The sequence below is a fragment of the Pseudophryne corroboree genome, chromosome 4 (genome assembly GCF_028390025.1).
Source record: "Pseudophryne corroboree isolate aPseCor3 chromosome 4, aPseCor3.hap2, whole genome shotgun sequence".
Lineage (NCBI taxonomy): Eukaryota > Metazoa > Chordata > Amphibia > Anura > Myobatrachidae > Pseudophryne > Pseudophryne corroboree.
In genome coordinates this window covers 417,859,443-417,876,023 of record NC_086447.1, presented here as the reverse complement: position 1 = coordinate 417,876,023, position 16,581 = coordinate 417,859,443, and the positions used below count along the sequence as shown (strand labels likewise).

The window sequence follows — 16,581 nt, the reverse complement described above, 5'->3', positions numbered from 1 at the left end:
GCAGGGCAAATCCAACGTGTATCGGGACTATTCTGTCCCTTTTTCAAACAGCTTTGAAAAGCTTGCAATAACAATGGGAGTAATTTCTCTTGAAAAGATCTGTAATAGGCTATCGGAAAGCCATCAGGGTCTGGGCTTTTCCCGTTAGGAGACGCCTGAATGGCGTCTTTTAATTCATCTTCAGTAAATGGGGAATCTAAAGCCTGTGACACCTCATCGGGAAGTGACGGGAAATCAATATCCTCCAAATAAATCTGAATATCAGCTATATGAGACATTCAGAATAGCGGGCCTGGGTAAGGTTATACAATTCCGAGTAGTAGTCATGGAGGATGGTGGCGATATCCCCATCCGTGGTACGTACCAGACCTGAGGCATCCTTCATCTTCTGGATATACGTAAGGGATCGCTGTGCTTGGAGGGCCCTCGCCAACATCTTCCCGGGCTTATTACCTCACCGAAAATAAGTATGTCTGCATTGTCACGATCCGGGTATCTGGACGCCATTTCTTACCCATCAGATGCCTCCTAAGGCTGGCTCAGCGCTCCAGGACCGGATCCCATCTGTTATCCTGATGTGTACATTCCTGTATCCTCTCCTGTCACTCTGGGACGCTGTCACAGTAAACGCCATATTACCCCTGGCATGGCGTCTCCCGCGGCCTCCGCTGCCGTCCCTGAACTTCTGCATGCAGAGTGTCTGAGTGGCGATTACGTCAGCCGCGGCCTCCGCTGTGTCCGCGTGGTTGGATGTGCATCTGTCAGCCTGGCGCCTCCTGTCTCCGGTGGCCGGCGCCGCCATTACTGTTTTCATTACCACATGGATTACAAACCAAACTTCCCTCCAAGTGTCTGCATGGGCGCAGCCATCTTGGATTCTGTCAGCTGATCATTTCCACCAATCTGTTCTCAGTATTGATAATCTGCATAATTGCCTAGCCAATCCCTTCCTTGCTGCAGGTATAAATACACTGTGCCTGAGCAAGGAAGGCGTCAGTGCTTTGGTTGTCAAACCTAGTTCCTGTTTGTCTCTCTCCTGTGATTGTCTTCCAGGTTCCAGCTCCTGTCTCAAGACTTCCACCATAGAGACCCGCACCAGCATTCCACCTGCGGTGTAGCCTGACTCTCCAATCCATTGTGGATTCATCTGTTTCCAGCTACAACATTACCTGCTTCCAGCTCAGCTTCCAGCAGAGTACAGCTTCCCTTAAAGGGCCGGTGTCCTTTCTACACTTTACCACTCTCCACCGGTATTATTATTTCTCCGCTCTCAAGTTCTACATTTCAGTTCATATTTCATCGCTCCCAAGTTCATTTATTATTTAACTGGTTCCAGCCAGTATCCACTCCGTGCTAACAACAGTCTGGTTCCAGCCAGTATCCACAGCAGCTGTTTTATCTTCAGCAACCCAGCTTTTCCTGGAACACCAGCTGGCACAATCCTGGGTTATCTCCATTGCTACAGTCGGGCCTGGTAAGGACTTTCCATCTAGAAGATCATAAGAACTATCTCACACTACCAGTGCCCTGTGGCTCCTGCCATCCTGTAGTACCCAGGAACTGTATTTATTCTTTGCTGACTTTTACGTTTTCTTTTACTGCTGCTGTGTTGCGGAGTTGTCATAATAAACATCATTGACTTTTATCCAAGTTGTCGTGGTCACGCCTTCGGGCAGTTATTATTCATGTTACTTACATGTCCAGGGGTCTGATACAACCTCCCAGGTTCCGGTACATCTCAGCCCCTACAACTGAGGCTGCCTCCCGTCAGCTCAGGCCCTCAGTTGTGACAGTAAGCACTGACCTAATGAATCCAGCCGGAGACCAGGATCAAGCGGCCAGGCCGATGCAAGAACTGGCAGCCCGACTAGAACATCAGGAGGCTGCACAGGGCCACATCATCCGCTGTCTCCAGGATCTCTCTACTCGGCTGGATGGGATTCAGACAACTCTCCGTGGATCAGGCGCGTCTGGTGCGTCAACCACAGTGACTCCAGCTATAACCCCACCCACCTTACCCATTTCTGCTCCACGTCTTCATCTTCCAACGCCAGCAAAATTTGACGGATCTCCAAGATTCTGCAGGGGATTTCTCAACCAGTGTGAGATTCAGTTTGAGCTACAACCTGGCAATTTTCCCAGTGACCGTACAAAAATTGCCTACATTATTTCTCTTCTCAGTGGCTCAGCCCTTGATTGGGCATCACCGTTATGGGAGAGGTCCGACACCCTGCTATCTTTCTACACTGCCTTCGTGTCAACATTCAGGCGCATCTTCGACGAGCCAGGCCGGGTAACCTCAGCTTCATCCGAGATTCTCCGTTTACGCCAGGGGTCACGTACTGTAGGACAATATCTGATACAGTTCCAGATCCTGGCATCCGAACTGGCATGGAACGACGAGGCCCTGTATGCTGCATTCTGGCATGGCTTATCTGAGCGTATTAAAGATGAGTTAGCTACCAGAGACTTACCTTCTAAGTTAGATGAGCTAATCTCACTCTGCACGAAAGTTGATTTACGTTTCAGAGAGAGAGCAACTGAGCGTGGAGGATCATCTGCTCCAAAATCTTCTGCTCCTCCTCCTCGTCAACTGTCACCATCTAAAGATGAGCCCATGCAACTTGGCCGTTCCCGTTTAACTCCTGCTGAGCGCCGAAGACGTCTCTCCGAGTTTCTCTGTCTCTATTGTGCAGCTCCGTCTCACACCATTAATGCCTGTCCCAAACGTCCGGGAAACTCCAAATCCTAGCTCGCCAAGGAGAGGGCCGGCTAGGAGTAATGATCTCCTCTCCATCTCCTCAAGATTGTAATCTCCCAGTCTCGCTTCAAGTTGCTCAACGTTATCGGAACGTCTTTGCCCTCCTTGATTCCGGAGCAGCTGGGAACTTTATTACCGAAGCCTATGTTAAACGGTGGTCCCTACCCACCGAGAGACTTCCTTCGTCCATTTCTTTAACTGCCGTGGATGGCAGCAAAATTTTTGATGCAGTTATTTCTTTTAGGACTCTACCAGTTCGTCTGAGAGTGGGAGTTCTTCATTCCGAACTTATTTCACTTTTAGTGATTCCAAGAGCCACACATCCTGTGGTCCTGGGCCTTCCATGGCTCCGTCTTCACAATCCTACAATTGATTGGACGACTACGCAAATCCTGGCATGGGGTTCCTCCTGTGCTGAGACATGTTTGTTTAAAGTATTGCCTGTCTGTTCTTCCTCCCCCAGGTCGTCTGATGTTCCACCTCCTCCATATCAAGATTTCACGGATGTGTTCAGTAAAGCTTCTGCTGATATCCTTCCTCCTCATAGAGAATGGGACTGTCCGATTGATCTCGTTCCAGGGAAGGTTCCACCTCGAGGCCGAACTTATCCGTTGTCTCTGCCTGAGACGCATTCTATGGAGGAATATATTAAAGAGAACCTAGCAAAGGGGTTCATTCGACCTTCTTCTTCTCCAGCCGGCGCAGGCTTCTTTTTTGTAAAAAAGAAAGATGGTGGTCTGCGGCCGTGCATCGACTACAGAGGTTTGAACGACATTACCATCAAGAACCGTTATCCTTTACCCCTGATTACTGAGCTCTTTGACAGAGTTAGCGGAGCTACCATCTTTACAAAGCTGGACTTGCGAGGTGCATACAATCTCATCCGGATCCGTGAGGGTGACGAGTGGAAGACCGCCTTTAACACCCGTGACGGACATTATGAGTACCTCGTCATGCCCTTCGGATTGAGCAATGCTCCAGCTGTCTTCCAGCATTTTGTCAACGAGATCTTCAGAGACATTCTATACCGTCATGTCGTGGTCTATCTAGACGATATCCTCATTTTTGCCAATGATTTAGAGGAACATCGTTTTTGGGTTAAAGAGGTTCTGTCCCGTCTCCGTGTCAATCATCTCTATTGCAAATTAGAAAAATGCGTCTTTGAAGTCAAGTCCATTCCGTTTCTAGGGTACATTGTGTCCGGTTCCGGACTAGAGATGGATCCTGAGAAACTACAAGCAATCCAAAATTGGCCGGTACCCTTAACCCTCAAAGGGGTCCAGAGGTTCTTAGGGTTCGCCAACTATTACCGAAAGTTTATACGAGACTTTTCCACCATTGTGGCGCCTATTACTGCTTTCACTAAGAAGGGTGCTAACCCGTCCAAGTGGTCTGAAGAAGCCATGCAAGCATTTCATCTTTTAAAACAAAGGTTCATCTCTGCGCCTGTTCTGAAACAGCCTGACATCGACTCTCCTTTCATCTTAGAGGTGGATGCCTCCTCCGTTGGAGTAGGAGCGGTGTTATCTCAGAGGGCTAAAGATGGCCATTTACACCCTTGCAGTTTCTTCTCCCGGAAGTTCTCCCCAGCTGAGCGCAACTATGCCATTGGCGACCAGGAGTTGCTAGCCATCAAGCTCGCTCTAGAAGAGTGGAGGTACCTGTTGGAGGGAGCTTCTCATTCAATCACCATACTTACAGACCACAAGAACCTTTTATACCTGAAGGGCGCACAATGTCTCAACCCTCGTCAGGCCAGATGGGCACTTTTCTTTTCCAGGTTCGACTTTAAACTCCAGTTCTGTCCGGGCTCTCAGAATCGCAAGGCTGATGCCCTTTCCCGCTCATGGGAGCAAGAAAATGAGTCAGAGTCTTCAGACAAGCATCCTATTATAAATCCGTTGGCATTCTCCACGGTAGGGATGGACTCTACGCCCCCATCAGGGAAAAGTTTTGTGAAGCCGATGCTAAGGAAGAAGCTCATGCATTGGGCCCATGCTTCCCGTTTTGCCGGACATACAGGTATCCAAAAAACCCTGGAGTTTATCTCTAGGTCCTATTGGTGGCCAACTCTGAAAAAGGACGTCTTGGAGTTTATTGCATCTTGCCCAAAGTGTGCCCAACATAAAGTATCCCGCCAGTCGCCTGCGGGGCAACTGGTTCCACTATCCGTTCCCCGTCGACCATGGACCCACTTGTCGATGGATTTCATTACAGACTTACCCATGTGCAACAAGTTCAATACCATCTGGGTGGTAGTTGACCGGTTCACCAAGATGGCACACTTCATTCCTCTCACCGGTCTTCCGTCAGCTTCCAAGTTGGCTCAAGTATTCATACAAGAGATCTTCCGACTCCACGGTCTTCCTGAAGAAATTATCTCAGATCGAGGAGTTCAATTCACAGCCAAATTCTGGCGAAGTTTATGTCAAGTCCTCCAAGTCAAGCTAAAGTTTTCCACGGCTTACCATCCTCAGACCAATGGTCAAACCGAGAGGGTGAATCAGGACTTGGAGGCCTTCCTCCGCATCTATGTGTCCTCCTCTCAAGATGACTGAGTTCAATTACTTCCCTGGGCCGAGTTCTGTCATAACAACCAGTATCATTCTTCATCTGCTTCAACACCATTCTTCACTAACTTTGGATTCCACCCTAAAGTCCCTGAGTTCCAACCGCTTCCAGCAACTTCTGTCCCCGCAGTGGATATCACCTTGCATCAGTTTGCCAATATCTGGAAGAGCGTACGATCAGCTCTGCTCAAGGCATCGTTCAGGTACAAGAAGTTTGCGGATAAGAAGCGTCGAGCAGTTCCTGCTCTCAAGGTGGGTGATCGGGTATGGTTATCCACGAAGAATTTGAGGTTAAGAGTTCCCAGTATGAAGTTTGCACCTCGCTATATCGGTCCTTTCAAGATTGAACAAGTCATCAATCCTGTTGCTTACAGACTCCAGTTGCCTCCCTTCTTAAAAATACCCAGGACATTCCATGTTTCCCTGTTGAAACCGCTGATCTTGAATCAGTTTCATTCCTCACTTCCTCCAACTGCGAAAGTCCAAACTCAACGAGGCGTTGAGTATGAAGTGGCCAAGATCCTGGACTCACGTCACCGTTACGGTCAACTACAATATCTTATTGACTGGAAGGGTTATGGTCCTGAGGAACGTTCATGGACCAATGCTTCTGATGTCCATGCTCCTGCCTTGGTCCGGAGATTCCATTCCAAGTTTCCTCAAAAGCCAAAGAAGTGTCCTGGGGCCACTCCTAAAGGGGGGGGGTGCTGTCACGATCCGGGTATCTGGACGCCATTTCTTACCCATCAAATGCCTCCTAAGGCTGGCTCAGCGCTCCAGGACCGGATCCCATCTGTTATCCTGATGTGTACATTCCTGTATCCTCTCCTGTCACTCTGGGACGCTGTCACAGTAAACGCCATATTACACCTGGCATGGCGTCTCCCGCGGCCTCCGCTGCCGTCCCTGAACTTCTGCATGCAGAGTGTCTGAGTGGCGATTACGTCAGCCGCGGCCTCCGCTGTGTCCGCGTGGTTGGATGTGCATCTGTCAGCCTGGCGCCTCCTGTCTCCGGTGGCCGGCGCCGCCATTACTGTTTTCATTACCACATGGATTACAAACCAAACTTCCCTCCAAGTGTCTGCATGGGCGCAGCCATCTTGGATTCTGTCAGCTGATCATTTCCACCAATCTGTTCTCAGTATTGATAATCTGCATAATTGCCTAGCCAATCCCTTCCTTGCTGCAGGTATAAATACACTGTGCCTGAGCAAGGAAGGCGTCAGTGCTTTGGTTGTCAAACCTAGTTCCTGTTTGTCTCTCTCCTGTGATTGTCTTCCAGGTTCCAGCTCCTGTCTCAAGACTTCCACCATAGAGACCCGCACCAGCATTCCACCTGCGGTGTAGCCTGACTCTCCAATCCATTGTGGATTCATCTGTTTCCAGCTACAACATTACCTGCTTCCAGCTCAGCTTCCAGCAGAGTACAGCTTCCCTTAAAGGGCCGGTGTCCTTTCTACACTTTACCACTCTCCACCGGTATTATTATTTCTCCGCTCTCAAGTTCTACATTTCAGTTCATATTTCATCGCTCCCAAGTTCATTTATTATTTAACTGGTTCCAGCCAGTATCCACTCCGTGCTAACAACAGTCTGGTTCCAGCCAGTATCCACAGCAGCTGTTTTATCTTCAGCAACCAAGCTTTTCCTGGAACACCAGCTGGCACAATCCTGGGTTATCTCCATTGCTACAGTCGGGCCTGGTAAGGACTTTCCATCTAGAAGATCATAAGAACTATCTCACACTACCAGTGCCCTGTGGCTCCTGCCATCCTGTAGTACCCAGGAACTGTATTTATTCTTTGCTGACTTTTACGTTTTCTTTTACTGCTGCTGTGTTGCGGAGTTGTCATAATAAACATCATTGACTTTTATCCAAGTTGTCGTGGTCACGCCTTCGGGCAGTTATTATTCATGTTACTTACATGTCCAGGGGTCTGATACAACCTCCCAGGTTCCGGTACATCTCAGCCCCTACAACTGAGGCTGCCTCCCGTCAGCTCAGGCCCTCAGTTGTGACATGCATTACCTAAACGCTCTCTTCGCCCCCTCACTCAACAGAGAATTCAAGGACGTTCTGGCTGCCTAAAGTTGTATAAAAATGTCTGAGTCCCCTGAGCTCTTATGTGCTATTTCTAATGACTTTATTTTTGACATGAGGGCATCCCTACATTACATTTTCTGTTTCTTAAGGTAAGCACCTAACTGGATACAACATCCTCTGATAGCGCATTTATGAGCTTCCCAGATAGTCATCGGCGAGACATCGTCAGTCACGTTAGAGGCAATATAATAGCCAATAAACCCAAAGAAGCTGGGCTTTACAATGAGGATCTATAAGAGTTGCTTATTGAATCTCCAATGCCACTGACGAGGTCCTAGAGGGTCCACACGTAAAGTTAAAGAAATGGGGACATGAACTGATCCTTTGATCTGACCAAATGTTGCTTCCAACAATGTAGGCAAACAGGATTGTCCAATGCAGAAATAATCTATACGCGAGTACGTGTTGTGTGTGTGTGTGGGTAAGGGGAGGTATAGTCCCTCTCTGAAGGGTACAACAGCCTCCATGAATCCACAAGTTGAAATTCATGTAAAATCAATCATTCTATTCTAAATTGCCTAGTCTCCTTAAAAGAGTATCATGGTGAACTCGTAGAAGTGTCCAGAAGTGGTTCTAAGGCCCAGTTAAAGTCACCCCCCACAATCAGACTCCCTTCAATATGGGATTCTATTGAATCTAAAGCCCTGCGGAGGAATCGAGTCTGACCCCGATTGGGCATATGCAAATTAACAAAGGACAACGTTGAGACCCGATAGTCACCTTCACTAGGAGGCCTCTACCATCGCCAATAGGAACTTCTTGTACGTTGGATAGACGAAAATGTTTTGCAAATAAAATAGCTATCCCTCTGGCTTTGGCACCTGTGAAATAATTGAAGTAGCCTGTCCTGAAATATCGGGATAACAAACAAGGAGCAGAACCCCTTTTAAAATGAATCTCCTGTAGGAAAGCAATATCAATCTTGTTCATATGTAGGGTGTGTAATAGGCGAGAACGTTTATCAGGAATGTTGAGACCCTTAACATTATTCGACAAAAGCTTAAGTTTAGCCATTAGACAGAGATTGGAGATAAATGGAATAATCACAAAACGCAGGACTCTCCTGTAAAAGACAATGGTTATTACTGGCCGTAGCAGAACATTAACCACTTGTACAGAGGAACAGGTTACTATATGGCGGGGGGAAGGACATAAAATGCTCTAAACCAATAAACTGTCTAATACTTAAAAAATAGTAGCAAGGACCCTTGAAGAGTGTGGAGATGGCCTCCCCAACTGCTCCATGTGGAACAGGGGGACATGATGAGACACCCGCCAACTCAAGGGGTAGACCAATCTACAAGGGAAGAATACAAACACATAATACTAATCAAGGAACTGCGGCACCCTCCGATGCCCGAGAACTGCACCTCCATCTCCTGGAGGAATGAGAGGTCTGCCACCTTTCCCTTCTGGGTGGGGATGTCGTTGGCAGCAAGGGAAGGTCCATCCAATTCGCCAACTCAATTGAAGGTAGACCCAGAGAGGAACCAAACTTCTGGACATCCTCTGGCTTATAAACCATATGGGTAAGTCCATCAACTGTGACCTGAATACTACGGGGATACCCCCAGCGGAATTTCAAATTCTTCTTGCGGAGTTCCTCCATAAGTGGGCACAATAAACGTAGTTGTTTCAGAGTATGCCAGGAGAGGTCCTGGAATATTTGGATGGAGTTGCCATTAAAATCAATTTCCTGAGCACGGCGTTCATGTTGTAGAATGTTCTCCTTGATTGTAAAGTAGTGTAGCCGGCAGATAATGTCCCTTGGTCAATCCGAAGGTTGACCCTTGGAACGTAAGGGCCTATGGGCATGGTCAAACTCAATCTCCTCATTAGGATATGACTTCAGTAGCTCATTGAAGATTTTCGTGAGAACATCAATTATATTCCCTTGTGGGATATCCTCCGGAACACCCCTCACTCTCAGATTATTCCGACGGCCTCTGTTGTCCATGTCATCTAATCTCATCTGAATATCAAGCAGTAAACGAGATTGTATATCAATCACTTGGTCAACCTCACTTAGTTTAGAATCTACTTGTTCAGCATGATCTTCCAGTGTTACCACTCGATTGCCAACGTGAGTTAAATCTGACTGCATGGAGTCCATAAGTATCTTAATGGCTTCCTGAATTCTCTGTTGAAGCGACTGCAAATCCTGTTGCAAGTCCTGCATAGTAGGAATGGAACGTAGGTGGTTTAATACTTCAGAAATCTCAGAATTCCCCCTTTGAGAACACTGTGGAGGAGAAGGAGGCTGGGTCTCTCTCTGAATCTTCAGATACCAGAGCTGAAGGAGAAGACGCCATTGAGACACTATTGGTGGTTGCAAGGACTCCAAAGAGATTTTGGAAAGCAGCAGATGATGAAGACTTGACAGGGGTTGCCGCAGGAGTCTTGTTTGCACGTCGCCTCGTCATAGGGCCATCCATAAGAAACACTTACATGCATTTAATAAACAGAAGAAGCTTGCGGTTTCGTGGCATAGGTGACACTCATCACTTTCCCCCCTGTAGAATCAAGTAATATTCATGATCTGGCAGACATCACATGGAATGCAATATATATAATGATGAATCAGCACACTGGAGACTTTATTGCTGTGGTAGTACCTCCGAGTGAACAGAAGATGGAGCTCCTGTATAGGCAATATTATTATCCCAATGGAATATAGGGAGTGATGATAAAGAACAAGACTTTAGAACCTATGTGTGTGATAAATCCACTCTAGCAATCCCTGCCGAGCTTAGGTACACTTCACAGGGTAGGGGTGAGGTTCCCTGCAGCCCCAGCCAAGTGAATAACTGCCCACACTGTGGGCTCCAATGTCTTTACAGCCCTCAGGGAGTGGAGGTGACTGTGGCAGCATGTGCTCACTTCCTAGGCTAATAGGGGCATGAGGCCCCCACCCGGGCACAACAACAGAGAGCACAGTGTGGGGACACATAAGCCCTTCTGCAGGAGACAGTGCATGTCCCTGCACCCACTGGGGCTCAAAGTCCCAGGCAGGCGCTATAACCAGCGGGACCCTCTTCCGGCGCGCACGGCCAGTCATGAGCAAGCGGGAGCGGGTCCTCTGGGCGATGCAACGGCGTTTCCTCACTGGCCAAGGACCATGGTAAGATAGCACACACAGGTCGGCGGGCAGGTGGGGAAGCACCCTTAGCAGCAGGGATCCGTCCCCAGACACACAGCGGGTCCACGACAGCTCTTCCTAAATGTAGGTCCCGGCTTATGGACGGAGGGAGGCCGCAACCTGCAAGGAGGGTTCAAGACCCCTCTCCGGCTTCGCAATCTCCACCCCGGTATACAGAGGTGCAGGGTAGCTGAGGTAGCATCACCAGGGGCTCAGGGTGGCAATCAGATCTCTGCAAATGGGCAGAAAATCGTGGTGAACCAGGAGCTCTTTCCCCCTACGTCCGCTCAGTATGGCTGTCAGGCCACGCCCCCATATTTCTGTGAATATTAACGTAACAGTTGGTGACTTCTAATTTAAGAATCAATGATAAAGATATGTAGCTGCTCTGATGCTCCTTATATCTACATATGTGTTTTCCCTGCACTTAATTTTAGTTATTTTGGTGAATACTGTATGTTTGGAAGACTCAAATAGAACAAAATAATCTTATTTAACATCAACTACTGTATCTCCTTCCATACTTCCACTTTAACCACACTGCAGGATAAATGTATCATAACTTTTAAAGAGTGGAGAAGTGGCCTAGTGAAGATATTACCCTTAACAGCCAATCAGCTTGTAGTTATCATTTATCAAGTACATTCTATAAAATGATAGGCAGAAGCATTGGTTACTATGAGCAGCGTGTCCATTTAATTATATTACTGGTAACAGAACACAGTAATTCTACCTTTGAACACTTCCAGCATGAATTATCTAGCCTTGGTGTCCGGGGAGTGTTCTTAAGTTGAAGTACTGTAGACAGACTTAGATAATCCATATCACATGGTCACATGGGACCTGATGCATGGTGAGTAGTACACCAGTTATCGTAGTGTATCTTATGTGAAATCACTATGCTCAATTTTCATCTGTATTTTAGGGTTCATTTGTGGCCAACTCTGTATCAGCTCCCTAGTGTTATAGTGATGGGAGTAAATCATATGGTGGATGACACTCATTTTTTTTTTTTTTTTGCATTACTTTTAAACTAAAAAAATTGTTACTAACAAGTTTAAAACATATGTATTAAAAAGTTTCAGAACCAAAAGTATCTGAAATCAAGCTGTGGTTAGATATGATTTGCATCCAAGACTATTTGCATTGTAATCTATTGTAGGACACTATAAGTGTCCCTTGTAATGGCCTGAATCACATTTGCTTCTCCAGCTGGATCTAACAAATACAGTGGTCCTATAGTATCCTGTTTTTTTTGTTACTATTAGAAACAGTTTACAATTAATCTGTATGCTCTGGCAATGTGTGAGAATTGTTTGTTTCTCATGTAGCTCATCAACATCTTCTATCGTCTGCTGCACTGATTATGCAAAAGTAAAGGTCCATACACACTAGACGAGAAAATAATAGATATCGCTCAGAAGGGCCATTCTGAGCGAGATCTTTTACAATCTTATCTAGTGTGTACACTCAATGTCGTTAACAATGCGCGCTCCCGCACATCGTTAATGACCACCTCCCTCATCTGAACATGTACAGACGAGGGAGGTCCTCGTTAACGACAGCTATGCTGCACCTGCAGCATGGGCATCATTCCCCCCGCTGCCCCCCTCCCAGAGCCGGATTAACAATGGGGCAGATGGAGCTGCAGCTCCAGGCCCCCCATTGAAAATAGGCCCAGAGCAAACTGACAGCATTGACAGGAAAAAACTTTTTCCTGTCACAGACTGTCAGCGACCTCCTCTCTCCCATGTTCCCTCCTCCGGCTTGAGCACTCTCACCTGAGATGTTATGGTGCCGTGCAGACAGTGTGCTGGCTGCCCCTCCCTCTCCAGATTCTACTTCTCCGAGGTCCTGCTGTCACTCACAGGCCCAAGCTCTGCCCCCCTAGACTGCACGGGGAGCTGCTGCAGGAAGCCTACCAAGTGCAATGATGGCTTCTTGATTAATGTGTGTATACAGTTTGTGTGTGGTGTGAGTGTGTGTGTTTTTTATGTGTGTAGTGTGTAGTGTGTGTGTGTGTGTGTGTGTGTGTGTGTGTGGTGATGAGGGTCTATGTGTATATGCTATGTTCGGGAGGGCTGCGCTAACACCTATTTGTTATATGAGAAGCAGCTGAGGAGGGAAGGGGTTTCACTAGCCCTCAGAGACTGGATGCTTAGCGCACAGGTTCTCAAACTCGGTCCTCAGGACCCCACACAGTGCATGTTTTGCAGGTCTCCTCACAGAATCGCAAGTGAAATAATTAACTCCACCTGTGGACCTTTTAAAATGTGCCAGTGAGTAATTAATACACCTGTGCACTTGCTGGGTTACCAGCAAAACATGCACTGTGTGGGGTCCTGAGGACCAAGTTTGAGAACCTGTGACTTAGCGTATATAACTCCCAACGTTCACTCCTAAACAAATAATATCAATTGCTTTACTTTTATATTCTTGTATAATCCAATTTATTAGGATATAAAGCATAAAAACTCAATATTTATTTACAGTTTATATGGTTTAGATAATGCTGATGGTCCTAATACCGGTATACATAGACAGTACAATACATGACAAAAAACAAGAAACATTAAAACATTTAAAATGACATTTGAATAATGCAGTGGCAAGAAGGAATATTTCTGCTGTCCTATTTGATAGGGGAAAACAGTGATTTTTCTCCAATTTTTCCTAAGGAATACATTTCCTCCCCTGTTTTTACCTGTTTGTAGAGGTACAAAAGCGCTGAAGGGAGAGTAAACCGCATAAGGCGTATCTACCTATATTCAGATTTTTCTACAATCAAATAGGACAGCAAAAATATTCCTTCTTGCCACTGCATTATTCAAATGGAATTTTAAATATTTAAATGTTTCTTGGTTTTTGTCATGTATTGTACTGTCTTTGTATACCAGTGTTAGGACCATCAGCATTATATAAATCATATAAACTGTAAATAATATATATATATTTTTTATGCTTTATATCCTAATAAATAAATTGGATTATACCAGATTTTAAAAGTAAACTGTGTTTGTGTGTATATGTTGTGGATGGGTTGTTTGTGTGTACTTTATGTATGTGGATGTAATGTGTACTGTGTGTATGTGTATGTGGTGGTGGTGATGGTGTGTGTGTGTGTGTGTGTGTGTGTGTGTGTGTGTGTGTGTGTGTGTGTGTGTGTGTGTGTGTGTGTGTACATTATGTGTGCTTAGTTTGTATTGTGTGTATATATGTAGTGGTGTGTGTGTTTGTGTGTACTTTATGTGTGTGTGTACTGAGTGTGTATATGTGGTAGTGGGGGAATGTATAATTTATATGTGTATAGTGTGTACTGTTTGTGTATATGTGGTGGTGTGTGTGTGTGTGTGTGTGTGTGTGTGTGTGTGTGTGTGTGTGTGTGTGTGTACTTTATGTGTGTCTAGTGTGTGCTGTGTGTGTATATGTGGTGGTGTGTGTACTTTATGTGTGTGCACTGTGTGTTTGTATATGTAGTGGTGTGGGGAGGTGAATGTGTTAGTGGGCACTGGGATGTTGAAATTGATCAATGAATGGCTTTTGAGTGCTAGGTGAGGGTAGTTAATGAGTGCTGCGGTGTGTGTAGCAATGGGTGCTGCTGTGTGTGTTTAGGAAGGGGTGCTGCCGTGTGAGTGTACTAGGGGTGCTGTTGTGTGTGTGTGTGTGTGTGTGTGTGTGTGTGTGTGTGTGTGTGTAGTAATGGATGTTGTTGCGTGAGTGTAGTAACGGGTTCTGTTGTATGAGTGTAGTAATGGATTCCGCGGTGTGAGTGTAGCAACAGGTGCAGTTGTGTGAGTATAGTAATGGGTGCTGCTGTGAGTGTAGTAATGGGTGCTAATGGTCATGCCCCTCCACAATACTAGTCACACCCTCGGCGTCCCCACATAATAGACCCTTTGTAAATTTCAGGTCCAAGCCCGTGTGGACCTTAATCTGGCACTGCACCCAACCCCCCTCCCCACCGTCGCTCCCTTCCCCACTGGCATCGGCAAGTGTGTATGCTGGCACCCTGCCGGGTCCGTGCTGCTGCCAATATCTGCGGCGGTAGCGGCTCGTCTAGTGTGTTTGGTCCTTTTTGAGAAAGAAATGTTGAAAAAGTGTTTCAGATTTTACAGTATATTTGCCTTTTTTTCCTGTACAAAATGTTTGAATTCTTTTCATTGTATTACTTGAGCATTGAATTTGAGCATTTAATATAAAAGCAGAGAATCATTCTGTATATAGGGGGTTATTCACAATGGTATGCAGTTAACAAAAAACGCAAACAGTGTTGCGGGGTCGAGGCAGCATCAACGGGGCGGGGTCGGACCGTTTTCAGGGCATCTGCGTGATGTTCCACACAGCCTCTCTGTTGAGAAAAATGGCAGCCGATTGCCTGCATACACAGCCTAGCTGCAGCTGCAGAGGGTCATCCACAATTGATGTATCCGCAATCCGAATGTGATCGCATAGCAATCGTATTGTGATCGCAGATGCGCGTCAGAGTTAGTATGCTGGCAGCCTTGCCCTACACTCGGCGGCTACCAGCATGCTACAGAAGGGATTGCTGATTCTGCTTTTTAGTGGAATCTGTAATCCATGCTGAATAGGGTCCATAGTCAGGTCAGATACCATTAATATGCTGTCACTGCTCTCTTGGAGTAATTATGCACACAGTGCAAGCAGTACATTCCTTTACTGGACAGATTTGAAGTTTAATAGTTATGAAATGCGCTGAGGGTGTGGCTTAGGAACAAGTCCTTTGATCGCCATTGCACAGAGGTTTCCATTATCCCAACATGAATTTACAGAGATGGACTGACTTATCAGAGTCTCTGGTATACAGTCACTTTATGTGGGGATAAGTGGTGGTTGATTGCAAAGTTTATTACAAGTTCATTTTGAAATGCAATGGTTCTAATAAAATAAGCTTTTTACATTATAGAAGCCGCTCCTTTTTCTTACCTTTTTATGTGTGATACAAAAATTAACGAGGTTGCAAACAAAATGATATTCCTCTAACCATTACATGGAAACATGTATATTGAATTGCTTACCATGTACTTCCATAATTATCACTGTTCCCAAAAGCACTAAAGGAGCCATCATATCTTCTGTAATTTAATTCATTTTGGTACCCTATATTTATAACAATAAAAAAGGAAAAGGAGTAGCTTGCCAGCTAAGGATAATAACATATACTATAACAGTGAGAATAGGAGACTTGCTGAAAACCCACTGTCAGCGTCTTGTACCCTTGGACAAATTACTTTGTGTACTTATATGCAAGACTCAAAAAACTAGGACAATTTTGTAGGGAAACTGCATAGTTAGTTGTGTGTATCCAGATATGTGTGACACTGAATCAATTTATCAAAATGTTAGCATGGGAGATAGCAGATATTTTTTGATGCTCATTTATTTAGCACTGCTTACCACCGTCCCCACAGATCACTATGGGGACAGTCAATATTGTAATTTATGAAGCAATTAAAAGCTATACCTATATAAGGCACCGGATGACAGCCAAGCTGGAGAGGTTTGCTGGATCTCCACTAGGTTAAACTAATGGGCACATTTTATTTTAAGTCTTAGCCAGCAGCTTTAAGCTTCCGGCACGGAAATAGGCCTCGCAGATCAACGGGGAATTTTGCCAATGCTCCAAAAGGAGTCCAGCAGAAATGCAGAGTATATTGCTGCATTAGCATTGATACAGATTCTTATTTAGAGCTGATTATTAATAAATATACCTATCACATACCTCCCAACATGACCCTCTCCAGGTGGGACAGAATGCTCTGCTCCTGGACTTCCTTCTTACTGTATGATTGCCATCACCTGTAGTGAAACACCTTTCTTATCCATGAACCTGTACAACACAGGTGCCGGCAATCATAAATTAAGAGAAAAATCCAGAAGCAGAGCATTGTGTCCCTCCTGGAGAGGACCATGTTGGGAGGTATGCTATCAGTTTTATGTAATGCTATCATCTAGAAACATACTGTAGGTGAAGTTTGATAAGTTTGTC

At 45.8% G+C, this 16,581-nt stretch overlaps 1 protein-coding gene across 1 annotated transcript in view; it reads right to left on the bottom strand.

Moving 5' to 3' along the window:
* LOC134910921 (CD109 antigen-like) overlaps window positions 1–16,581 on the bottom strand; it is a 195,467-nt gene that overhangs the window by 54,802 nt on the left and 124,084 nt on the right. The window contains exon 24 of the mRNA XM_063919309.1: window positions 15,611–15,692. Coding sequence (XP_063775379.1) covers window positions 15,611–15,692 — 82 coding nt within the window. The remainder of the gene's footprint in view (window positions 1–15,610; window positions 15,693–16,581) is intronic.